At 40.3% G+C, this 27,860-nt stretch overlaps 1 protein-coding gene across 1 annotated transcript in view; it reads right to left on the bottom strand.

Moving 5' to 3' along the window:
- Window positions 1-2,991: 2,991 nt before the first annotated feature.
- The window catches only part of KDM7A (lysine demethylase 7A), a 96,590-nt gene continuing 71,721 nt past the window's right edge, over window positions 2,992-27,860 (bottom strand). Inside the window, exons 15-20 of the mRNA XM_050945572.1 lie at window positions 25,333-25,430; window positions 14,574-14,719; window positions 14,217-14,422; window positions 10,228-10,313; window positions 8,661-8,937; window positions 2,992-7,959 (exon numbers count right to left, since the gene is read on the bottom strand). Coding sequence (XP_050801529.1) covers window positions 7,865-7,959; window positions 8,661-8,937; window positions 10,228-10,313; window positions 14,217-14,422; window positions 14,574-14,719; window positions 25,333-25,430 — 908 coding nt within the window. The 3' untranslated portion in view covers window positions 2,992-7,864. The remainder of the gene's footprint in view (window positions 7,960-8,660; window positions 8,938-10,227; window positions 10,314-14,216; window positions 14,423-14,573; window positions 14,720-25,332; window positions 25,431-27,860) is intronic.

The raw sequence follows: 27,860 nt of genomic DNA on the forward strand, positions 1-27,860 counted from the left end.
ATGATCTTTGGGGAGGAGTAAGAGATAGTATGATCCCTTTGTGGCAGATTCAAAGCATCACAGACTCCATGTATTGTATTTTTAGTTGCCTTGTATGTTCAGATGGTTATTTTCCAAAACCACACACATACAGCAGGAGCACTGAGTAGTACAGATAATTAGAGCTATTAATCCAAATGCAATTCTTTACAAGTTTGCTGCACTTGTTCTAAAGTCTCGGTATAAGATGGCTTCAGGAAGTAAAGACAAAGCACAATGGCTCGTGAGCCTGCCTTCAGATTGAACACAGACAGGTGGGTGAGCTTACAGAGAGCTCTTCTTCAAGTAAGAAAGCTGGTCTCTCTTGCCAACAGAAATAAGTCTAATAAATATGACCCCACCCGGCTTGTCTCCCTAATAGCCTGTGACTGACATGGCTACACACTGAATGCTTCAGATGGAACAGTAAGAATTCTGACTTTTGAGACTTCGGTCCTTAATCTTCTTAGTAACTACCAGTAGAGGAGAATAAATTATCAGAGATTTCTCCCACATATAAACCATGTATCTGTTTATATTTTAATTTCTAATTAGTTTGGTGTGTTAAATGCATTAATTTCCACAGCAATCTTAAAAGGAATAAAAATGGTATACTAGCATTTCCATTCCAGTCCTAATTAACTTTTGTTCTGGGAGTGTTCATGCATTATTTACCAGTGTAAAAGCCTAAATTCTCAGGTCTCCCAGAGGGAAGAGTACTTCTACAGGAATGAATATTCAGCATAGCATAATCCAACATACCCACCCTTGTGCTTTTGTTTCCAGTAGCACCGACAAACACTAGCAAAAAAGATGTGTGTTTAACATCCTATTAACTAACATGTTCAATTCCCAGCGTAGACAAGCAATTGTAACTTTAAAATGCTACCAGAACAAGGTAAACCCTATGGAGGAGCTTAGGTTTACCTCCAGTAGTGAAGCCAAGGCCAGTGTGCTAAGTGAAGTACAACGGATGGCTCAAGGCTTCAGATGCAGTACGGTATTAACCACGAGAACTACCCTAACCTCTCTTAACAGAAGAGGTTATCTTGTGAGTTTTTAAACTTGGAAAACTCAGATGTTTGCCTCACTTGGTACAATCTTAGAACCTATCTAGTAAAATTTCACCTGTCTAGTAAAAAGAGCATTTTCCCCACAAAACCCTTCAGTATTAAAGGGAACAAGGAAATGCTGTAGTAAAGGTGCAAAAGTCCATCCAGTGATGTTTCCATTCAGTTATTTATTAAATATGTAAGTGTGGATATTTTATTGTGATCTCTCTGCTTAGGGCACTTTTACATGTAGTTCTTGTTCACTCTGCAATGGAGTGAGACTGGTAAAAGGCAAAAAATGAATTATGGTAAAAGGCACAAGGGGGGAAGAAAGCATATGATCTCTCCTTAACAGCCCCCGCCACCTCTGAAAGCAATAGATTAGTACTCCAAGCAAGCTTCTATATGGCTACACAGTTTCCTACTTATAACCCGGTGAGAATGCCGCTGCCATTGCCCACATCTCAGAACATCAGTATTAAAAGCCATTTGGTGCATGAGAATGCAACCAACCTGTTTGGTGGGAACATATAGTCTTGCTACAGCACTCTTGGACAGCGTAAGTGCTCTTAACACCTTTTAAAATGTGTGCTTACTTGATAGAGTAACATCTTGAGATTTCGTGTAATTATGTGGCTGAACAATTTTAGAAGAGTTTTACTAGGTGAAGTTAAAAAAAATCTATGAAAGGCACATGAAGCACACACTTGGCAAAGTTAATTATTGACATTTTTAGTATTTGAGGTCTCTGCCCCATTTACTTAAATTAAGACCTCTCTCATCTCAGAGCCTTCCCTTACTTCAAATATGAAGGTTTTCTTACGTGCAGAAGAAATTTCTGCTCAGTAAAAGTGATGATGGCTGCATGTTTTAAACATGTGGACCAAAGGGCCTGATAATTTACCTCTGGACCATTTCTATCTTATACTGAAGCTCCTTGGGGGTAGAGACTGTCTTCTTTGTTTTTGCGTACTACCTAGTACATTGGGGTCTAGGTCCATGACTAGGGCTCCTAGGTGCTACAGTAATATAAACACTAAATAAATAATGTTCTCCCAGTAAGCTGAGAGCCAGCCTGAGGAGTAAGTGACTTGGCGAGGTACATAGGATACAAAAAAAACAAAAACCAATTTTTGCCATCCTTTTCCCATGAATCCACTGACACACCATCTAAGATTTTTATACCGTGGCGTAGCCATCACTGTGATATTGGAGCACACCACTTGTTCCCCCATGCAAGTCTTTGCAGCAGTTCAGCAGCACACAGCACTATCTCTGTAGAGAAAGAGAAAGCATTACACTAATTCTAAATGCAGTGTGGCAGTGCTTCTTCCTCCCAATGGTGTGGCAACACATGAATACAAACTGGGGACCAATGATGATTATGAAAGGAAACATGATGCAGTTGCAGGTGGAATGGACAGAAAAGCAGGCAAGGATAAAAGGAAATGAGACAATGTTGGTAAAGAAAAAAATAAAAAGAGGGTGTGTGTGAGTGAGAGAAACCCATTCTACCAGAAACAGTACCTTGTCGGTAACAGACGGGAAGAGCTGCTCCCAGAAAAGCTAGAGGCATCACGAGCATAAGATAAACTTGATCAAAAAGAAAGAATATGAAAAAAAGAGGCAAGAAGAAAAGGAAAAAAAAATTTTCGGCGTTAAAATGTTTCCAAATTGGATCAATTTCTAACGTTTACTAAGTGATGGACCGCTGGAAGTCTCAACCATTTCTTTTTACATTTAGGTGTCAAAAAAGACTGTATACGTCCTCACAAAATGCATTCAGCTCCCAGAGAATGTTTTGATAGAAAGCAAACTTACACTTTAAATAGTAAGAAAATGTACTGCACTCCCCACATCTCTCAAGTACATCTTCATTAAAATCAAGAGTCAAATAATGGGCACAAAAATCAGACCAAGAAACAGAATTAAGCATTTTTTCCTCATAAGACATTTTTTACAACTTTCTGTATTTACACTTTAAAGCAAGTGAACAAAAACCTGTAGAAATTAAACACTATAGATTGTTAAAATCAAAACATAAGTAATACAACTTTTTAATTTCAATATTTTGAAGTACAGAAACTGGAAACTATGAATATCAAATACAAATTGAAACAAGCCACTTGTCCTCCCCTAGAATAACCAATGTGAGCTACTTATAGAAACTTACAAATTTAAAGTAAAATTGAAACAAAAATAAATACTGTACATACATTTTCCCTGCCTGCAGGCAAAAGAGGATGGGAAATACTGTTATGAATTGAAAAAATGCTCTTAAAGCTGCAGCATTCCCTTTCCCAGCCAAATACTCGACACTGTAGTGCGTTTCTGTAAAAAGACACACCCACACACACCCAAACACATGCACACAGAGACCCCTATTCAGGCAGACAAGCCAGTATTTTCCACAGATGTTCAAAAAAGGATAGAAATTAGACAGAGTAGAAAAGGGACAGGGAAAGACAAATGGGCCAGCAAAACACTACTACAAAACTAGTAAATATAGCCAAGAACTATCCCCTTTTTCAAATTTCATGGATTTTAAAAAAAGAAATAAACTGCCAAAGCACTGACAAAATTAGACATATCCCAGCAGAAGTGATAATTCATATTAATATAATCTCTTAAAGTGATCCCTTTCACTCCCGTCCCACAGCATGAAACTGTTATGGCTTAATTTTTATTAAAAGTAGAAAAAAGTCCTTTTCCAAAAGGAAATGCAGCTTATGAATGTCCTAATCAGTGCTATTCATATTTCTCACCCCCTGCTTTTTTGAAAAATGGATGTCGCAGCTTTTTAATGCAGTTTAACCACAAACAGTAAGGCCTTGGTTTCATTTATATTTCTTCTGCAAAATAAAGCAGCTCTAGGTTTGCTTAGTCCCAGGGCCATGGACAGCCTTTAATGGTCTGTAAATACTATATAAAAGAGCTTTAAAAAGACATTAAGATTTCTGGTGGCATGGATGCTAGAGGGAGCCACTAACTATGGTTTGGTTCTAGCCTCAGCCCTGCACAGTCCCCACAATTACCAACCAAGAGACAGCCAGATAATGACTCAGCCCTGGGTTAAACTCCTGCAAAAGGTTTCAAAATGTAGGACTTCATGCCCTGGTGAACGAAAGCAGCCTATGCCATATGACAAGGCTTGGGAAAGCTGAAGCTTTTTAAAGGATGGCCATGACCCCATGCTCTCTTCTCTATATTCAAATTAATACATGTATTTCAGCTTAAAAACGTGGTCAGAAAGTAACAATTGTTCATTCTTAACATAAAACCCTTTTGAAATGATTTCTTCAAGAATTATTTCATGTAGAATATTATAGGTTGCATAGGTAATCTACCTCGGAGGTCATTAAGGGCTACCTTGTAGCCAGGCTTTATTAGCAAATGTAGTACAGGAAGAAAGGGGAAAGTTGCTGGAAGAGTCCTTGATATAATTTCTAGGTGGTCTTTCCATTTTCACATGTTTCTTTTTAAAAATTGTAAGAACTTGAGTAGTTGGAGAAGAGCAAACCCAAGTGTTTCATTTCATAGCATTTTTCCTTCTAGAACAGAAAGTTTAAAAAATAAGTACAGTAATTTTATCTTAAAGTCCAAATTCCTCATGTCTTTTTTTCTTTAAATATCCTCCTTGAAAATAAGTTTCCATAGGAGGACTCAGTCCCCCGGCAGCCCCATATCAGTGCTCCTATCCATCTACCCCCACCCCCATAGTGAAATGTGAGAAAAGACAGGTTATTTTCTCTCCACCTCTATAGCACCAGGTTCAGTCCACCTACAAAAAGCTTGGTGCAACAGTGTTCTTTTCCAAGAATATAATAAAAACATCTTAACATACAAATACATGAATAAGTGAGGTCAACACATCCTCTTCATCAAGCTACCAAAAGGAGACTCATTTGTTATCAATTATCAAGACAATTTCTTTTAAACTGATTGACTGAGGTTCCCTCTCACCCCAAATAAAGTTTTAGTCTCTTAAAGACTTCTGCTGGAAGCATGGAAATCAGGAGAAAATGGAAATGAACCTCTGCCTGTTGACAGCCTATGAACAGACATTAGTACACTCACTACAATGGAGAGCCACCTTGAAAAAGTGGGAGAGAAGGGAAAAAAAGAAAGAAAACTAGAAATAACCATTAAACATATATGGGTCCAGCCAAGTACTTTTTCTAATAGTAAGATGATAGCTATATACTTTGCTAATGAAGAGGCTTAGAGGAGAGACCTGCTGCGGACAAGTCACAGGGAAAGCAGTATTGTGTATGTTCCATATTCCAAACCTCCTTATTCCAGATTCCATTATGGCATAGTTCTGTTTCAGTAAGTAGTGTTCTCAGAATCTACATTAAAAAAAAAAATCAGTCTTTACTCCTCTCCAATTCTGCTTAATGTCCCTTGCAAAATACTTCTGTTGTCTTAATTAATAAATAATAAATAATAATAATAATAATAATAAAAAGATAGCCAGTAAGAGAAAAGCAGTTCTGGCAAACCAAACCAAACTGAACTAGTTACTCAAAGCCTGGCAGGTCTGACCTGGTTTTCCTTGAGCTGACACAAACAGATCAGAGGTAAGCTTTTTTTTCTTATCATTTAAACCAGTACTGATAACATGGTACACATTTATCAAATATTTCCATGAGAATACATCAAAAGATAGAATTAAAATTTCATACTGAACGTTGAAACTATTTTTTCCTCTCATCATTACTGACAGGAAAATTTCTTGCCTGAGAACATTATTATTTCTGGTCACTTTTAAAACCTGTAGAGTAACTGCTCCCCATCTTTTGTTAGTTGGTAATTTGTGAGTATCACTTTTATGGTCTCCTTTCCCCAGCACCTGAAACAAGGTTGGCAGCATGCATTAAATAAAAATGGTCTGCCAACAAAGCTTGAACTCATCCACCGTGTTTTTGGCTATGGGTTAGCAAAATCTATTAACTTTGATGTCTACGCTACTTTCAAATCAAAAGATGGGCTGGGATGAAGAGAAACAAGCAATAATTTGCAAGTTCTGGAAAAAGAAAAATCATGAATGCTATTTGCACTATGCATACCCATGTTATATTTTGATATTTTCTCATCCAGAAATGGGCTGGCCCTCACCTAGCTAGTTCTGATCTTTAATCTAACTGTATACGTGGATATAGCTACGTGTAAATCAGGAAGGTAAAAGTGAATTTGTTTTTAAGCACAGCAGGAAGCAGCTATCCAGGATAGAATATGGAGGACAGGCAAACTGAGTAGAGTTAAGACAAATCAATAAATTGGATAGCTAAGCCAAGCCTTTTCACTCTCACTATACAAGAAAAATTCAAGATGGTATTCCTAGCACATCAATGTTTACTTTTGGCTGGACCCTGAAAAATGCCCTTTTTACAGAATCAAGTAAAGTTGTTCCCCTCTCCACCCATCCTGAAAAGTTAAATATTTAATTTTATATTACAGAAAAATACAAATTTAAAATCAACATTATTTACAGGTAATTCAGAATTGGCATTTACTATCAGCTCTATGTAAAGCATGGCACAAATGATCGTTCTGAGATCAGCTAGCTACTAAACTCAACACTTACATATGCACCTGTTAAGACTGAAATTGGCTCTCGTGCAGCCTTGCAAGCAGCACATGTTCAACTGCCTCCTTAGTTCCTCGGTAAAATACATTTTTGAAGTATACTAATGATTATCATTGGTTTTAGTGCTCCCTCCACAGGAAGTAATCTGCCAAATCTTAATTCTGCTATTTATAATTTTAAGAATTGTTTCTTCAACCAACACAATTATTCTGAAATATTAAACTTAATCCATCATATTGCACTCTCTCTCATCCCCCAGGAAAAGATAAAAGCTGCTCTCCTCTGTACTAACAAGTTGTATAAATAAAACTTCTCAAAGCGATTTTATTTGCTCCTTAAGAGAGAAAATCACATGGCCTAGACCGAACACCAATCATGTCAGGAGGAAGAGCATAAACCCCAATTTGAGGGAGGGGTGTTTAAGACATGTTAACTACTGAACTTGAATAATCATACTCTCCTTGTATACAGAAGAGTCTTTGCTTCTCCACTTTGGTGAGTCAGCAATGTGTACAGAATGGGGAGAGGCTAAGGGATACTAAACTGGCAGAGCACATGCACCTTACAGGGCAACAAAAGCCCAACCAATAGCTTAGAAAGAGCAGAAAAAAATATAAAATATGATTCCATATGACTTAATTTAAAAATAATTAATAATGCATCACATCCCTGTTTAAGACTATAACCTGAATATCAAATTTAGGAGTCCAGACTAATCACCATTAATGTGGCTCTCCACTGCACCAAACATACATTATCAAGAACAATTAAAAACCTTCACATTCTTAAATCTAAATTAATAACCCCCACAAAAAAATCTTCCAAATAAATAGTTAAAAATGAATTTAAAAGTTGTAAAAATCTGTCAGAAATAAATTATGGATAACCACCTTTATCATCTTCCCCTCATGAATTAGCTCAGACACTACCAGCAACAAAGTGATATTCAAGCCCTGATGAGAGACTGTTTCCCAGTCCATTGTCTCTCTGAAGATATCCCCATTCCCAAATGGTTATTGCTGAGCGGGTGTGGCACAGTGAAAATGCAGCATTGGTTTTTTGTTCATTAGGCAGTGTTCTACATGGTACATGCAAGTCTGCTTCGGGTAGAGGAACAGCAGAAGCTCCAGGCTCTGTTGCCCTCAATACTGGCTGTGAAGGAAAGACAGCAGCAGCAGCAGCAGTAGTAGCAACAGCAGCTACATCAAACAAAGAAGCGTGCATGGCCATTTCGGTTCAGCTTAAGGATCTTCCCAAGGCGTTGTTTGGCAGTTGCCATTCCTTTCTTTGGACGCTTGCCTGGAAAATTGAAACCAGTCTATTTTTAGAACCGATTTTGTAAAAACAGATGAACCTAAATGGAAAGCAGATTCTCTCCTGGAGTCTGACTTTTCTACATTGCAGTTCATTTCTGTCCAATTGTTTTGGACCAAAACAGTGGGCATAATGGACATGCATGAAATTCAGAGCTACTTTTCTGAAGCTACAGTCAGCATTATAATAGAGAATCTGATTATATACTTCCAGATTTTCCTAGTTTAAACAGGAAAACCCACTAATCTCTGCTCCCCGAATTATGCCCTTCCCTCAGATTTGTACTCAACTAAATTACACAGCTAAGGAGATAACTAGTAAGATCATCAAGGTACCTTTAAAGCCTCATACTTTGAGTATCTCATCTCAGAAAGAAGAAAAAAGCCCAGATGCTTAATCTAAACTAGATATCATTACTTCACAGCTGATAAATTTACAGAAGTAGTCAACACTAACTAGGGAAAGCTCAAATTGGGCATAACCCCATTAAATCCCTCTTTTTCCACTATACAACTACCCCATGCCAAGTTTCACCTTGTAGTCAAATTTTATGTTGGATTTTTTCTCAAACTCTATGTCTGCATTTTTTGCTAATTCTGTTTCAGACAAGTTTTTCTTAGGTTTCTAGATAATCAAAAATAGGAAACCAGGTGTTTTGGGGGGAAGAGGACAGAAGAAAATGTTACCTTTTGTGGCCTGGTTGCTGATAGGAGGTGGATTTGATGCTGGCCTTTTGGTTGGGTGAAGGGGTATAGACAAGGACGTCTCACCATATGGCCTATCAGGGCTGAGGCTGCCATCACTCAACCGACACTCCCCTTGGATCAGGGTCGAGTCCCGCGTGCACTTGCCATGTTGGAAGCTCAAGCCATTGCTGTGTGTAAAATTACTATTCTCCTGAACCTTATGACTAGCTTCTGATGCACCCTCCTTCTTAATATATTTCTGAGCTTTACTTGTATCCTGGAGCAGAAGGAGCGGGGGCAGGGGGAGGAGAAGAGAGGAAATCAATCACACATGAGGACTTATTATTTCTGAATACAAACACCTTTTAATTCTTCTCATTGTACTACTGGACAAATTAAATACTTCTGAATGAAGATACAGTTCTAACAAGAATAAAGCTGGTCTGTTTGAGCATCCTGTTCTTTTCTGTACAGTATATGATCGTTCAAAAACTCAAGTTATAACATATTTCTGTGTAACTTTTTTCACATGCAGTTATTAAAGTCACTAAAATAGTGGTAAACTGTTTAACTGTTGCTAATACAGATAAAGGGAATAAGGAACACAAAAATATATAACCCATTTTTTCCACTTTCATTATTTTGTGGGAACCAAAGTGTGAACACAACGTCCTTGATTTCACAGACAGTTCCTAACTATAATGAACAATATCACAATCAGCGAATATTTAAATTGGGACTTTGTCTTGAATATTCAGTAGTTGAGACACAGTCAGTTCTAAATTAGGAAATATAAAACCATAAACCTTACCATGTAATTACATATTCCTGTAGAATACTAAGTTACCATGCAATTAAAACACAGTTACTAAATAGTATCAGGATCCCGCAACTTGAGGTATTACTAACATTTCTAGCGAACATAAGCTATAGAGGTAAGATGGACAGCATTTAAGGTGCCAGGAAAAACTGGAAGGCTCAGAGAATTGGTAACAGGATTAAGAGTCTTTCATCTTCTGGACTCTGACTTAAATACAGCCCAGATTAAGCACTCAAAGATGACACCAACTACTGATTGTCTGGTGGCCTATGTGAAATGAGTTGAGCTGCTTCAGTCCAGTTTCCAATGGGCAAGTGTCTGCATCCCAAAAACCACCGCACAATTGAAAGCCTTGCATGGCAGTATGACTAGAGGGTGAAGAAAGAGGTGAAGTGTCCAAATAAAGTTTGACTGGGGAATATGGGAAAGTGAGAACTTACTCTGTCTGAAGTAAGACTCCATGTCTGTGGATCATCAATTTGGAACCTTTCATGAACAGTAAATTCACCCTTTTTCTTAAGATACCGAGTGTCTTTATAGCAATTTTATAATATACTTAGGTTTCCTAAAACATCCAAAGAGGCAGAACAGCTCAGATAAAACACGATACAGATAGTCACCAATTACCAGCTCCAAAGTTATTTAGTTACCAGATGGGCAGTAGGAAGATACCTTCATCAAGTTTACTGGTTTTGTTGACAGATGCATACTCCTTGTTTTATAACAAGGGTTAAAATGTTGTCTTACCTGAGGGGTAACCCTAGAAGCTGCATTTAGCTGTCTTGCCCATATTGAAGTCCCCATGCCTCTTTCCTCTTCCCTTGTGTGCTTACCTAAAAAGAAATTTAGCAAGTTGAAACTCAAATTCTTAATTGTGACTGAAACTTGAAACCTAAAATTGAGATGAAATAGAAAGAAAGTATTGTGAAAGAGATTTCTTAGACAAACTATTATCTCAGAATTAAAGGGTCTGTTACCACAGATCTCACATCAGAAACAGATTTCTCACTTCCCCTCCATATCTATTTGGCACATCAAATTGCCCAAATTTCTGCTGACCCTCCATATGGAAGTTTGATAAACACAGCCATGTAGATCTGAAAGTACTGATGTTGAAAACAGCTACCCTCATTGCCATAGTACTGTCTAAGTACCATCAAAATATGCCTGGTGGATGCTTCCTTAATATCAGTTTCTTACAAGGATGCAGAAAAGTCAAGTTAGTCCACAAAAGGTGCCAGCCTTTTGCAACTCACATTCACCAGTTTGTTTGTTTTTTAATTAAAGTGCTGATATGCTTTGGCTGGATAGTCTCAGTTGGAGTACTGTGCCCAATTCTGGGTGCCACACTTCAGGAAAAATGGAGACAAACTGGAGAGTGAGTCCACAGGAGAGCAACAAAAATGATGAAAAGTTTAGAAAAAAAACTTGACCTATGAAGAAAAGAATAAAAACGCCCTGTTTTTAACCTTAAGAAAAGATGACTATGGGGGACCTAGTAACCTTCGAACAAGTTAAGGGCTGTTATAAAAGGGATAGTGATGAATTGTTCTTCATGTCCACTAAAGGTAGGATAAGTAGTAATAGGCTTAATCTGCAGCAAGGGAGATTTAGGTTAAAAGTTAGGAAAAACTTTCTAACTATAAAAGAGCAGTTAAGCTCTGGAATAGGCTTCCAAGGGAGGTTGTGGAATCCCCATCACTGGAGGTTTTTAAAAACAGGTTGGACAAACCCCTCTCAGGGATGGCGGCCTACTTTAATTTTCCCTGTCACAGCACAGGGGGCTGGACTTGACTTCTCAAGGTCCCTTCCAGCCCTATATTTCTATGATTCTATGACTATTCAAGACACAATGTTACAATCTAAATGCCCATATGAAGGAAAATGAAAGCTGACAACAATGCTGATTTGTAAACCTCATGCCCAAGAACGTCCCAAGACAGCAATTCAGTCAGGTATCAATGGGGGATAGGACTTAGCTGAGAAAAGCAAGATGGGCTGGGAGCAGAATAGAAGAACTTAACCTACATCAGGCTGGAGGATCACAGCCTTCTTGGTCAGTACAGTTTTTTTAAGGTAATTGAAGCCTTTTTCACTTTGCTATTGTATGCAACTTTGGTTAAATGGAAAATGGGTAGAAAAGGAGGAGACTGCTGGGTCAGTTTCTGAGAGGACTAAAAACCTTAACTTTAATAAAAATAGGCTACCTAAGAAACTAACTAACAAGTAAAGCACTGTTTAAAAGGTCTGGGATTATCTTCTCCAGAGCTGTTCGTCTGTCATCTCTGGAAGGTGGAAGGAGCAGAGGTAATTGGAGTACTATGCCTCCTTTTACAGACACGCTCTAGAATGCTCATGAACAGGTAAGAGCCAAGCAAAGAGGGGTGCGTGAGAGCTCAAATGGGCAATGCTAGTTACGTTCCACCTTCTGAGCTGCACGTGGCTGCTGTATCCCAAATGTGGGACTATGCAGAGGCCACACAAAGAAGAATCAGTGATTTGACTCTGAATTAGTGAATCATCATGGTAACAAGTCTTTGGCTGAGACTTCATTCCACTTGGTTTAATTTGTGTGTCACAGCCAGGCAGTGCTGATCTCTTTTCCCTTTCACATGAAGAGTTTTCAAGAACAAATTTCTCTTTTCCCACAACAGATGGTGGACTGCTTTTTAGAAATTCAACTGCCCTTTGTCTTTCTTTTTTGGGAAATGATGCATGTTATTACAGTGGTGGTGTCTGTCATTCCCAGAATATGTTTAAGACATCTCTTCCTAAAACTCTTACAGACCTAGTCAAAATGGCCTGAACGCTAGTCAGTTTTTTGACATCTCTTGAAAGTATAGCCCCTGAACCCTTTTATTAAGGTAGGCTCCCAGAATTCTGTCTATGGCAAGTAGTGTTTGGTTCTTCTTGAGTGATAAGCTAGTTCCAAAATACCATCTACTTTTCCCCCCAGACTAGCTGAACTCCAAGGAAGAATGGACAGCGTAAAGGTCTGTAGCAGCTCTATGTTATCTTGTCCAGATAAGAATCAATGCAAGATCCAGGCATCCCAAGGAATCTCACAAGGTGACAATTGTGACTTCTGGTTTCTGCTGAAACAGTCTAAAGATAGCTGTAATCTTTGGTTGCTTCACCTACACAATAAATGATCTCTCTTTGTAACTATCTGGACACCCAGGTGAGTCACGATCTTGCTGGCTGCAGGTGTTTTTTGTGGTTTATCAAGAAATCATACTTGAAAGAATTGAATTGTAGTGTTATTCTATTGTCTGACTTTGTCTTTTAAGCTCTACAACAATTTAAGAAAGAATGGTAAGGATTCTCTTCTCTCAATGAACTGCTATTTGACCACTAAGACATTTGTGAAGATTATGGGACAGGTCAATAATTTTAAGCTTAAGAATTTGTGATGCAAATATAAATTGTTATGAAAAAATGGAGGAATTTCACATGGAGGTTTGGAATAGGCATGTGTTTCTTTTAAGTCTATTGATGTTGAGAGAATTTGATGATACTAGAGACACTACAAAAAGTCTCCCTGTGAAATTTAAATTTTCTTGGTACCTTGGTCCAGTATCGGCACCAATCCCTCCCCAGCTACCCATTAGTACTGATGGGTCAGAAAAAGTACTGAGTGACAAAGAGTCCTGTGGCAGCTTATAGACTAACAGATGTATTGGAGCATGACCTTTCATGGGTGAATACTCACTTTGTCAGATGCAGTACTGAGAAATCTCCAGTTCCTAGCTCTGCTGAATTGCATGCTTCTATTATTGCTTATATCCTACATTTATTCTTTGGGGTTTTTGTTTTTAAACTTCTGATGCTATTCTGTATCTTTGGGACCCTCTTCAATTCTATTATATATCCCTTTCTATATTATGTCTAGGACTAATTTCTCCAGCATAGTTCATTTCTATAGATAAAACTTTTGGTGTCACCCAATGAGTTATATCATTGCAGAGGCCACATTTAGTCACACTGTGCTTGTGTGTAGCGAGATAAGCTTGGATAAAGTATTTTTCTCTGAATATATCTTCTATTCCAACTCTGCAGGACTTTCTCCTTTTCCAAACTATTTTTGTAGGTATCTGAATATTGTGGACTATGAAATGATTTCCCTATTCATGTAATAGACTGTGATTTTTCCTTTTTCATTTCACCATAGGAAAAAGTTTCCTTTATCAGCTGTGTCAGCTATAGCATTTTCTAAGGTTTACCAAACTTATCTCCCTATGAGAATGAGGATGCAGCCATTAATTGTCTAGCCTTTACATCTGCATTCCAGGAACAAATCCATATGTGCTTTTTACAGAGACAGTATTAGAAGCCATCAAGTAGACTGAGAATCTAGGGTTTATCTAGTGAGGCACATACCATGAAAGCAACAGCTAGGGAGATCTTATGAACTATTGCTTTCAGCTCTTTCCCCTGGAGGAAATTACAGCTTTCAGTTCGTCCATCCATACCGTTGCAACTCCTGTAAAGCCAAAAGGTGCTGAAGAAACTTTTGGGTTGACAGCTAAGGCCCTTATAAAAGTTAGGCTCCTAAATAGATTTGGTCTGGTTTACAGAAGCGTTGAGCACACTTATCTCACTGAGTTCTGGAAAGTATGCCAGACTTATTTAGGAACTTCACTATGGATCTAGGAACCTAATTTTAGGCACTTATTTTTGAAAATCTTAGTCCTAGGGTAACATAGTGCTGCAATGATAGTTAAGTAAGTACCTACCACATTCTGTTTTATGACTCTGGGGTGGCTGCCTGTCCTTATGCTTACTTCTGGGGTAACTTCTGTGTTCCTGATGAGAGGTTCTTTTATCTGTGCAGTCTGTGCTTTGTATATGACCTGGTAAACATGTGGTATAGTGCAATCCTGCCATAGAAAGCATGCCCTGAATAGCTTCTTCTTCTGTACTTGTCGAGGTAGGACATTCCCTAGAAAAACAGATCAGACTGTACATAAGGGAATTTTAATTTCACTGAAGGAAATAATTTTTATATTTATATTAAACAAAGGCTTACAAATATGTTTGTCTGGAAGTTCTTATCAATTTATAAACCAGATCTCCCACATCATTTATCTCACCTTTTACTTGGAGTTTCATTTTTAGATGGCTTCTGGGTAATTTGACAGAGGTCCCTTATCTTAGATTCCTTCTTGAAATTTGATGTTACCTCCTCTTTCTCTTCATCACCTGAGCTTTCTGATTCCTCTGGAGAGGAATTATTTAGCTAGAACAAGAGCAAATGGTACATAAGATGAAGATCATCAATTCTAAAGCTATAATTGCTATTCTAATTGAGACTTAAAGGTTCTCCATCTTCCAGTTAATTTGTTTTTCAGAAAAAGCTAATAGTGCAAAGAATGCCATAACACTGAACACCCATACAGGTCTAATATATCCAATTTTATCAAATATGGTCAAAAAGGTTGCAAGTGTGTGTCATGGAGTGTGGGGAAGTCAGGGCCCTGCACCCCTCTCCCTGAGATTCACCGTGACTCTCAGCCAGCCAGTAAAACAGAAGGTTTATTAGATGACAAGAACACAGTCCCAAGCGGAGCATGTAGGTACAACCATAACTCATCAATCAAGTCCTTCTGGGGGGTTCAGGGAGCTTAGACCCCAGCTTGGGGTTCCCTGTGTTGCAACACCCAGCCCAAGACTCAAAACAAAAACTCCTCCAGCAGTTCTCTTTCCCCTCCCCCCCAGCTCCTCCTCTCCTTTATTCAGTCTCCCAAGCAGGTGGTGTCACTTCTCCCAACCCCCTTCCTGGCTCAAGTTACAGCTCAGGTAGCTTTCTTCAAGGGAAGTTCCCCATCCCCAATGTAACTCTCCTGCAACATTCCCAGATCAAATCCACTCTGCTTCCTGCTCCATCACAGTGTGTTTCAGAGATTTACAGCTAACACCTCCAAAACCCCAACTTGTCTTACAAAAACTCTACACTTTGACTTCAAAAATTAAAATTTGAAAATAGGCAATTAAAGAATCCATCCAGTTTGCAAATCAGATGATCCATCATTCACTATTCATCTCAGCTGGTTTACAGTGCCCACCGAATCTTAATTGTGCCCCTTTGTTTGGTTCTGTAATGGAAATATACCCTGGACATATGCTGTTGAATTTGTATATTGCTTATTAGAGTATAGAACAAAAGATTACTAAAGCAATATAAAGCTCAGATTTCTATATATTAAGTACCCTAACAAACTGATATGTTGATGAAGTGGAAGAATATCTTTATCAACAGAACAGAAATCAAGGCTGTGAAAAATCTGGGATTGGGTTGTCTTTTTAAAACAAAAACTCAGTGGAGGTTACTGCAGGGAGAGAATTTTTAAATTTTTTTTGAAATTCTTAAGTCTTTACCTGAACACTTTTTGGTACTATAAAACTTTAGGCTCTAATTTCAAATCTGTGAAAAGGCAAATGAGATTTTTGATGCCACCGTCATTATCAAAACAAACTGGGATAGTAATTTAGATCTCTGTTCCATGCCTTTCAGCAGCCTTTTATTATTATTTAATATATGGATTACTGTAGTGCCTCAGAACCCCAGTCATGGGCTAAGATCCCATTGTTCTAGGCACTGTACAAACAAAGAACAAATATACAGTCCTATCAACATCAGCTTCATTTACAGGAGAAGTTAGTTAATCTTTGCCTCCCCAAAAGTGACAGATCAGTGATTATGCTACAACAACTGAAAGGCCAACAACTAACTTCAACAAGAAGAAGTTCTTCAGGATCTGTATCCCTGTGTGTTTCACAACCCATCCTCCTCCCCTCTACTTTGGAGTTCTTTGTTAAGGACTCTGCGGTAGGCAAGGAACTGAATGGGGTTTGCCAGCACGCACTGATTAGACTCGTGCGGGTGGAGGTGAAGGGGCACGAAGAGAGAACAGCAGAGTCCATTTAGCCCACATATGCTCTATCTAAGTTCGCTGATCAGCAGCACAGGGACATAAGCACACCTACAGTGGAGCACTCAGAGAGAGACACATCTTGAAGAAGCATCGTTACTGCATAAGGCAAGTAACTATTGTTACTGCACAAAGCGAGTAACTTCCTTTTCTTCTTCAAATAGTATCCCTGAGGGTGACCCACTGTAAGTGACTTCCGAGCAGTATCCCCTACGGAGGGCTGGGAGTCAAGTCTGTTACAGATGACAATATCGTGAGCTGAAAATGGTGGATAGAAGTACTATGTTATGAACCTGATCGCATTGTTTGATACAGTTTGAGACCCATTTGAAGAGTCTCTGAGCCAATATCACTGAGCCCTTAGATCTCTCTGCAATAGAAAAAGGAAAAGCTTAGGATAATTCCTAAAAGCCTTCATCCTATCCAGGTAATAAGCCAGGGTACTCCTAACATCTAGTGTATGTAGTATAGACTCCCTGTTATGCTGAGGTGGAGTACAATGTCAGGAGGTGAATCAGTTGGTTTGTGAAAAGAGGAGGTCACCTTGGAGATGAGCTTCATGTGTGATTGGAGAGTGACCTTGTTCCGAAATAATAATATATGCAGGGGGGGTTGCCATCAATGCTGCTATTTCCCTTATTTTTGCTGAGGTGATCCGCCACCAGGAAGGCGGTCTTCATCAACAGGTATGTGAGTGATGAAGCAGCCAGGGGTTCAAGGGAGGTCTAGTCAGGTTTTTTAGTACCACATTTAGGTCCCATGTTGGGATGGGATGTCTGGGTTGGGGGACAAGGTTTACCGTACCACTGAGGAATCATTTTGCAGTTGGGTGTGAGAGCACTGACTACCCTTTGTGACAGACCCAGGCCAGAGGGGTACAGGAGTCTGGTAGAGGGCAAATATACTAGTCACTGGCTGAGTAGTTTTCTGTTCCCTGAGAGACTAGAGCAGGGGCTGCACTGGAGTAATCAGGAACCTGCTAGAACCAATTCAGGCAGACAGGCTGATTAGATCACCTGCAGCCAATCAAGGCAGGCTAATCAGGGCACCTGGGTTTAAAAAGGAGCTCACTCCAGTCAGGGAGGGGGGAAGCCAGAGAAGAGGAAGTGTGTGTGAGGAGCTGGGAGCAAGAGGCACAAGGAGCTGAGAGCAAGAGGGTGTGCTGCTGGACGACTAAGGAGTACAAGCATTAATCAGACACCAGGAGGAAGGTCCTGTGGTGAGGATAAAGAAGGTGTTTGGAGGAGGCCATAGGGAAGTAGCCCAAGGAGTTGGAGCTGTCATGCAGCTGTTACAAGAGGCACTATAGACAGCTGCAATCCACAGGGCCCTGGGCTGGAGCCCGGAGTAGAGGGCGGGCCTGGGCTCCCCCCAAACCTTCCAACTCCAGATCAGACACAGGAGGAGTTGATCCAGACTATGGGGAAGATCACTGAGGTGAGAAAATCTGCCAATAAGCGCAGGACCCACCAAGGTAGAGAAGGAACTTTGTCACACTCTCTACTTGTCGATGGACGGCTGCTATAGCCAGTACGTGAATTCTGAATGAATTGAGGCATAGCCCTGATTTTTTGAGAGTCAGTATATAGTCTAGACCATTGGGAGAGTAGCAGACGTTGGGGAAATTTGTCTGGACTAAACCTGAAACATGGACCACTTTTGCAGGCAAGTATGACGTGTAGTGGATTTTCTACTGTGTAGTAACACTTCTTGTACCTCCTCAGAACAATATCTTTCTATGCACTGGAACCATGAAGGAGCCAACCAAAAGTATCCAAAAGTTGGGATAGAGAGTGCATCCTTCATTCTGTGATAGGAGATATGGTTTGGGGTGGAGAGAGATCGGTGGGCACATCAACACTCGAGAAAGGTAAAGGTAGCTACTCTGTCTCAGCCAGATGAGAACAGTCAATGTGATGTTTGATCTCTCTCTTTTTATCTTTAATAGGACTTTCGATAGTAGGGGGGACGGGGAAAGGCATAGAGAAGGTTCCTGTCCCTGGAAGAAGAGCAACCCTCCAAAGAGTGTCACCCTATCCCTACCCTGGAGCAGTAGCATGGCCATTTCTTCGTCATGTAAATGGTAAACATGTCTGTGGTTGTTGTCCCCCACCACCTGAATAGGTCATGAAGTACTGCTGGTTTAATTCCTGTTCGGGGTTACATGGGAACCTGCGACAGACTGGCCACTATCGAGTTTTGTATTCCTGGAATGCAGGCTGCTGAGAAAGTGACATTGTAGGAAATGCACCAGAGTTCTATAACTTCCATAACAAAGGGAGGACAATCTGGTGCCTCCCTGTCGATTTATGTAGCACATACATGCTATGTTGTCTATTAGGATTCTTGTGTGTATTCCCTTGATTTGTGGAGGAAATGGGCGTGGGCACTGTTGACTACCCTGAGTTCTAGGAGGCAGATGTGAAGACATCTCCTGGATTTTTTCCCCAGTCCAGAGAGTATTTGACCTTGATGGGTAATGACAGAGGTTTGTGTAATCTTTCTCTGTTTGTTCTGTAGACCGAGCTGAACCACATTTGGAGTCACTGCATGTGAAGTCTGGCATGAGATACCACAGATGTACCTGCTGCCATATGCCCCAGAAGCTGGAGGTAGTGTCTAGCTGATATCTGAGGGCTGTTTTATATTGTCTCTCTGAGTGTAGTCAAGGTGTGGAACCTGTGCTGAGGCAGGAGCACCTTCACCTGTAATGAGCCGAGGTCAGCCCCTATGAATTCCAGGCGCTCTCCTGGGGCGAAGGTTGACTTTTGGACTTTGATCTGTAGACCCAGTTCCATGAACAAGTCTATTGCCGTTTGGGTAACCTGGCAGGCCTCACTGAAGGAGCAGGCTCTGAGGAGACAATCATTTAAGCAGGGGTAGATCATGATCTCCTGGGAGCATAGGAGAGCCACCGCTACAGAGAGTACCTAGGGGAATACTCTCAGAGCCAATGAGAGGCCAAAGGGGAGTACTCTGTATGGGTAATGGTCCTGGTCCAGGGAAAATCTGAGTAACTGTCTGTCGGAAGGTAGGACCAATACGTGGAAATAGCCATCCTGTAGGTCAAGGGACGAAAACAAATCTCCATATTCTATCTCTGGAACAATTGCTGCTAGTATGACCATCCTGAATTTTTGAGCTGACAAATTTGTTCAGAGCTCTGAAGTCCACTATGGGTCTCCAACCTCCCTTCTTCTTGGGTATCAGGAAATAATGAGAGCAAAAACCTTTGCCTCACAGATGTTGGAGTACTAGTTCTATGGCTCCTAGGAGGATGAGGAAGATCTATTTCTTGTCGTAATACACTCTCGTGAAGAGTCCCTGAAGAGGGATGGGAAAAGGTGTTCGCAGGGGGAGGGGTTTGAAATGGATGGAGTACCCATTGTGGATGGATTTTCAGGACCCAAATCCATCTGATATTATACATTCCCAGTTGTTGTGGAAGGAGGCAAGGTAGTAACCAAATGGGGGCAATGGGTTGGTCAGCTGAAGTTGGAGTTGGGGGGCGTGGGAGGAACGATTTGTCGATGCCTCAACCAACATGTCAAAATTGATGTTTTGAGGAAAATGGTTGTGATACAGAAAGCTGCGGGCCTGATGGTTTATGTTTAGAAAACCTGGATTTTTTTTCTCTGAGGCTCATAGAAACAATGGGCTGGATAATGCGAAGTGTGGGATTTATGCTGAGGTTGTGAACTAAAACTTTCTTTTTTGTCCAGGAGCATAAATCCCTAATAAGCAGAGAGTGGCCCTGGAGCCTTTCAGCATATAGAGGGAAACATCAGTCTTCTCGAACAGTTTGTGCCTTCGAAGGAAAGATCTTCTACTCTAGTCTGCACATCCTTAGGGAAGCCAAATAGGTGCAACCACGACGCTAGCCGCATAACCGCTGCAAAGGAGACAGACCACGCTGCTGTGTTGGCTGCACCAAACACTGACTGGAGCACTGTTTTGGCCACTAGTTGCTACTTATTGACAATGGCCTGGAACTGATCATGGCGTGACTCTGGGAGCTGATCAATGTTTGCTGTTAAAGCTTGATCGTTTAGAATTGCAAGCTGCAATGTGGCAGAGAACTAGGCCTTTCCCCCGAAGAGGTCAAGGTGTTTCCAATCTCTATCATAAGAGGTGGATCTCACTTTGTATTGGTGACTCTTGAAGTTTACAGCATCCACACCAATTGAACTCAGGGAGGATGAGAAAAAACAACTCTGTATCCCTAGCCGGGATGTAGTATTTTTTTTTTATTGGTCTATTTACATGACTGATGCCAGGCGTTTGCCAAATAGTCTTGGCTGGATCCAGAAGGGCCTTGCTGATTGGGTGGACTATTCTGGAGGAGGAGCAGGAGTGCAAGATATCCAGGAGCTTATGATGGGTATCTTACCTCCTCTAGAGATATATGCAGCGTGTCTGCTACCCTTTTAGCCAAATTCTGAAATAGCCTGAAATCATCAGCTAAGGATGGTGGAGGGGCCATCCCTGCCTCATCTAGGGAGGAATAGATGTTGGTCCTCAACATGACCTCCTCCTTGAATCTGCCCTCCAGTTCTTCTATGATCTCCTCTGGACGTTCAGCGGTTCTGAATGTCATGGTCAACGGGGAGAGTCTCAAGGGCTCATGGTGAATTACACGCTGGATGCCTGGGAGATGTGAAGTCTTTAGGCTGCCCATGGATGCCAGTAGGGCCGCTAGGGTAGTGTAATAGTGCCTGGTGGTGTCCATGGCTGGCAGTATCATGATGGCCGAGGAGGATAATACTGGGGAGCCCCAGGTTGATATCGGGCACCATAAGGAGAGTGTAAGTAATGGTCAGAGACGACCTCCTCCAGTTCAGTATCTGAGTCACCACTAGAGAGCAGAGATATGTGACATGCTGTTGGTGAAGATTCCCATGTCTGGAGAAGACTCTGTATCGGAGCCCCAAGGGAGACTCTGTATCGGAGCTCCCTGATCAAGGGAGACTCTAGTGTATCAGATACCATGAGTACTCGAGTGCCAGAATTCTTGTGGTGCTGACCGAACTGGTGCCAATGGCAGTTGTTGATGAGTTAGTCTGGAGAGAATAGGGGATTTTGGCCATGTCGAGTGCTCTGAGGCTGGGTGGCTCACTGTTAACAGTGCCAATAGTGCTGCTCATACTGGCAGCATCATCTTAGTGGTGGGTAGTCTCTGTCTGTGTCCTTATCTACCAGTACTGTTGGCTCAGTGCCTATGCCCATCAGGCATGTAGACGCATCAACAGTATCTGTCGCTTCTGACCCTTGTGAGCTATGGGTGCTGTGTTTGGACTGTCTCGGTGCCAACGATATTGAGCATAACAGCAATCTTTTTGGCGGGCTCGGGGCTCTCTTTTTACAAGTCTTACGTGAGGGGTCTGAGGCTGGTTTTTTTGACCCATAGTCCCTAAATATCCAGGGCTATGAGGAAGATTTGTGCCATCTGGGTGACTCCTGGCACGAGTCCAGTGGAGGCTGAAGAGCTGCCTCTATCAGCATAAGTTTGTGTCTCAGCTCCCTGTCCTTCCGAGACCTGGGCTTGACTTGTTGGCAGAGAAAACACACTTCTGAGAAATGTGTTCTTCCCTGAAGCAGTGGATACAGTGAGAGTGTTTAGCTGCTAGAAGAATGGTTTCTCTACACACGAGGCACTTATTGAAGCCAAGTGAGCCGGTCATACCCCACACTGGAGGAAAAAGGGCCCTAGACAAAGGGGAACTAAAAGTATTTTCTTTGATGGCAACTGAAATACTTCATCCTGGATATAGGCCTCTATAAACATAGATTTAAACTAGGGCTGTCAAGCGATTAAAAAAAATTAATCACAATTAATCACACTGTTAAACAATAGAATACTATTTATTTAAATATTTTTGGATGTTTTCTACATTTTCAAATATATTGATTTCAATTACAAAACACACAACACGAAGTGTACAGCATTCATTGTATATTTATTTTTTAATACAAGTATTTGCACTATAAATAGTATTTTTCAATTCACCTAATACAAGTACTGTAGTGCAATCTCTTTATCATGAAAGTTGAACTTATAAATGTAGAATTATGTACCAAAAAACTGCATTCAAAAATAAAACAATGTAAAATTTTAGAGCCTGCAAGTCGACTCAGACTTAATTAATGTTCAGCCAATCACTCAGACAAACAAGTTTGTTTACATTTGCAGGAGGAGATAATGCTGCCCACTTCTTCTTTACAATGTCACCTGAAAGTGAGAACAGGCATTCTCCTGGAACTGATGTAGCCAGCATTATGTGCCAAATGTGCTAAAGATTCAGATGTCCCTTCATGCTTCAACCAGCATTCCAGGGGACATGCATCCATGCTGCTCACGGGTTCTGCTTGATAACAATCCAAAGCAGTGCGGATTGATGCATGTTCATTTTCATTATCTGAGTCAGATGCCACCAGCAGAAGGTTGATTTTCTTTTTGGTGGTTTGGGTTCTGTTGTTTCTGCATCAGAGTGTTGCTCTTTAAGACTTCTGAAAGCATGCTCCCTCTCAGATTTTGGAAGGCACTTCACATTCTTAAACCTTGGGTCGAGTGTTGCTTTAGAAATCTCACATTGGTACCTTCTTTGTGTTTGTCAAATCTTCAGTGAAAGTGTTCTTAAAATGAACATGTGTTGGGTCATTATCTGAGACTGCTATAACATGAAATATATGGCAGAATGCAGATAAAACAGAGCAGGGGACATACAATTCTCTCCCAAGGAGTTCAGTCACGAATTAATTAACGCATTATTTTTTTAAATGAATGTAATCAGCATGGAAGTACGTCCTCAGCATGGAAGTACGCCAAAGCATGAAGGAACATATGAATGTTTAGCATATCTGGCAATGCCAGCTACAGAAGTGCCATGCAAATGTCTGTCGGGGTGGCTCTATGTATTTTGCTGCCCCAAGCAGAGCAGTCAGGCAGCCTTCAGTTGCACACCTGTGGGAGGTCTGCTGGTGATGCGGATTCGGTGGCATGCCTGCGGGAGGTCCGCCAGTCCCATGCATTCGGCGTACTCACCGCTGAAACCGCGGGACCGGCGGGCCTCCCACAGGCATGCCACTGAAGGCAGCCTGACTGCCGCCCTCATGGCAACCGGCAAGCCGTCCCCCCGGCGGCTTGTCGCCCCAGGCACATGCTTGGTGTGCTGGTGTCTGGAGCTGCCCCTGACGTCTGTTGTCACTTTCTGGTGACACCATAAATAAGAAGAGGGCAGCATTATCTCCCGTAGATGTAAACAAATTTGTTTGTCTTAGCAACTGGCTGAACAAGAAGTAGGACTGAGTGGACTGGTAGGCTCTAAAGTTTTATACTGTTTTGTTTTTGAGTGCAGTTATGTAACAAAAAAAAAAATCTACATTTGTAAGTTGCACTTTCACGACAAAGAAATTGCACTACAGTACTTGCATGAAGCGAATTGAAAAATACTATTTCTTTTATCATTTTTACAGTGCAAATATTTGTAATAAAAATAATATACACTTTTATTTCAATTACCACACATAATACAATATATATGAAAATGAAGAAAAACACACAAAATATTTAATAAATTTCAATTAGTATTCTATTGTTTAACACTGCGATTAAAACTGCAATTACTCCTGATTAATTTTTTTTAGTTAATCGTGTGAGTTAACTGCAATTAATCGACAGCTCTAATTTAAACATGCCAAAACACACTATTATATGTTGTAAATGAAGAGAAAAGAAAAAATACAGGAGCTAAAAGAATCATCATCAACATCAGTGCAAAAATAATTCAATAATGGCTACATATATCCAAGGGAAAACTGAATTGGTATGTAATGCTACTGATTCTACAGCTCAAAAATATATATATATATTGAGCTGAATTGCTGCAGATGCCATCCATGAACGCAGACAGAAGCATGACAAGAAGGTCTATACCCCCTACTCAGACAGACAATGAAAGTAAGATAAAGATGACAGAACTTCTGAAGGTCATAAGTATTCAGTACACAACTTAACCCTCACTGAAAAACACTCAACAGTCCAAAAGCACATTACTGAAATTCAAAAATTCTTCTGTAATTCTAAATCAGTTTCATGCTTGGCTGACTGCAAACGGAGGACTGAGGCTGCAGCTTCCCAGTAACTCCTGGCAGAACTTTCACAATGACTGCCTTGCTATATTTGCATCTACCATTCATATATGTTTCAACTTATGCTGAGCACAAGCAAGACTTATTAAAACAGCATGTGTACTACAGAAGAGTCTCTACAGAGGAGCACTATGCTTACAAAAGCAGTTGAGGGCATGAGAGTAGGTATTTTCCCAATCTGTTTTTAAAGAAGTGTATAGTCAAAACTCATATCCCCATTCTTGAGCTTTGGCTTTATCAAAGAAATCAAAGCAGCTAAACTCAAGCCTTTTCTGCAGGTTTAGCTTGTTCTGCACTTCCTTCCTCAGGACTGCTCAGAACATATTCCAGATCCTCCCTACAGTCTCCTCTGTCTCCTTTTTACCAGGATGGGATAACAAGCCACCTGCCCCAAATCACACAACACTTTCCCTGCAAGATCAATATCTGGAATGGGATGTGAATGAGCTCACGGCACTAGAGCTCATAGCATATGCACTTTGGTTTCCCTATTATCCTACACAAACGCTTTTGTGGTCTAACTCTCAAGATCCTCACTCAAGAAATCGTGACAGTGCCAACGACACTCCAGTATTGAAGTGTGTGAGAGATTTAGGTACATGAGCATATTTGAGATAGTTTTTAGTTTTAGATATTGGCCCAATTTGCACATGAATGGATTTTTAAAACTGTTTTGTACATATACCCAGAGATTTAAATACATGAATATAAATAAATAAATACTATTTTGATTTTCATTTGACCAACTCCTGTTTCCTTCTCTAGCATTTACCTGGGTAGTGCAATCAGGCTCAGATTCTTCTGAATCAGAAATATCAGAGTACTCTGAGGATCCATTCCTGAGTTCTGATTTCACACTTTCAAAGAACACTGGAAATAAAGGACAAAATTAGTTCTTAAATCTATCATTTCACATTCGCCTTCTAGAACAATAATCACATGTATTTAGTTTGCAACATCTGGTTTCAAAAGCCCCCACAAATGTCCAAAATACAAACAAACAATCTCTAAGATCTTATGTTATGCTATTTAGTGAAGCCACTTTCCTTTTAAGAGAGATCTCTCTAGATGCCTTTACCCCAAATTACTGATGTGTAGTCTCAATTTTAACTACATCTTAACAGTTTTTGTCTTGGAATTTCCTTGTTGTTTCTAATTAAAAGTTTCATACACGAAAACTAAATAAGAATCTCAAGGAGACTATTGCCATGTGATTTTTTAGTGATTTGCAGATATGAACACACAGTTTAGGTTAGTCAAGACCAAACAGGATTTCAGTGCTTACCAAGCTAGGTGAATGGGCAACAAATATGGCAAATTAATTTAAATGTTGATAATAGTGAAGTAATGGACATGGCGTGGGCGGGGGACACATACCTTATAAGGTTCTAACTATCAGCTCAGGAAAGGGACCTGGGTATCACTATAGACTGCTCAAAAAATTAAGACTTCTGCTTAATGTGCAACTACCATGAAAAACAGCAAACAAAGTGTTAGGATAAGGAATGTGATGGAGAACAATATGGAAACTATAATACCATTATATAAAATCTATGGTACAGCCTCATCCAGAATACTGAACATAATACTGGTCAGCCCATTTCTAAAAGGATATTGAAGAATTAAACGTGATTCAGAGAAGGATGGCAAGAACATCTGGGGCATGGAAAAATTCATATGAAGAGACTCAGACTGTTCACCTTAGAAAGGGGATGACAAGGGGCCATGATAAATATACATAAAATAATGAATGGTCTAGAGAAGGTAGATCAGGAGCTTCTGTTCTCCCTGTCTCATAACACGAGAACAAGGGGACATTTGATAAAATTGGCAAATAAAAGGAACTACTTTATCATACAACATGTACTTGGACTATAGAACTCATTGCCACAGGAAACCATTGAGGCCAAGAAGGGATCAGACATTTGGGTAACAAAAATATCCAGAATTATCATAGTTAATGCTAGAACAAATTTTAGAGGGGATATTAAACCTCATGCTTAAGAACTTAAGCCAAACTTTAATTATGAGATCTAACGTGGCGGACATATCCTACATCTGCCTACTTGGGGATCCTTATATCTTCCTTGGAAGCTTTTGGTGCTAGCCACTGTTGGAGACAGGATACTTGACTACATAGATTTCAGGTCTGATCCAGTATGGCAGCTCCTATGAGCAGCCAGAGCACACCAGCCAGTTTTACTGCTACTTTGTTTTGCCAGAGCAGTGCAAAGCAGATAGAAGGTACATTCCAATTTCCTTCCTACTCCTGTCTTTCAAATTCTCCATGACTGTTGCAACTTTCTATAGTCCCCGGCACACATTGAAAATTACTCCCCTCCCTACCTGTCTTCCACATTCCCTGGCACCAACCTGCCCCAGTTTTCGCCTCCCTGTTGCACCATCTACAACTTTCATGCGCATGCATACATCCACATATACTCTACTTCACCTTTCCCTCCTGCTCTATCCATTCAGTAAAACTGGTGCAATGGATAGCTTTTGAAAACAAATTGAAGATTTTTTTTTTTTACTTTTCATAACTGAAAATTTGTCTATCAGTGGAAACTGGTGCATAAATCTTCTTCAGAGAAACTCAAAGAACTGCCCTCTTTCAAAATTGCCACCATCGCCCCCTGTAAAAATGAAGCCAAACTGCCCCCGTGGAAGATGATGGCTCCTTATGTTGTCAAGAGGCAGAAGGGAACATTCTGAGGAATAAGTGAATGGAGATAGTGGCCAATCCCTCCTAGGGACAAAGTGTGGCCTTAGCCCCATTGAGAACAATGGAAGATGGCACATCTTTTTTGAAGAGGGTAGTTTCTTCATGGAATTCTTTGTATGAGATTATTCTTTAGCTTCTGCATAAAACTTCAGCTATGAAGAATAATGTCAAAAAATTACTATAAGCCTTAAATTCTTCAACTGCAGCCTATGCACAAAATCTCGGTGAGTTTTAACTATAAGGGAAGTTCAAAAAGTCTATAATTCAATTAAGTCTGACACTGGGTGCTAAATTTCTTAAAGGACCCATTTTCAAATTAATTTTTGCTCAAATTATTTACCAGATTTACTTGAAAATTCTCAGAATAAGTGCTGTATTTTTCCATAAGTAACAAAGAGGTTGAATTCTTGCTTTAAGTGAAAAGCTCAACTCAAATCTTAAATGCTGGAGGCACCAGTTTCTGGTTCATAATTATCTACATACTGTGACAGACCCAGGCCAGTGTGGTACAGGAGTCTGGTAGAGGGCAAATATACTAGTCACTGGCTGAGTAGTTTTCTGTTCCCTGAGAGACT

The sequence above is a fragment of the Gopherus flavomarginatus genome, chromosome 1, assembly GCF_025201925.1.
Source record: "Gopherus flavomarginatus isolate rGopFla2 chromosome 1, rGopFla2.mat.asm, whole genome shotgun sequence".
NCBI lineage: Eukaryota > Metazoa > Chordata > Testudines > Testudinidae > Gopherus > Gopherus flavomarginatus.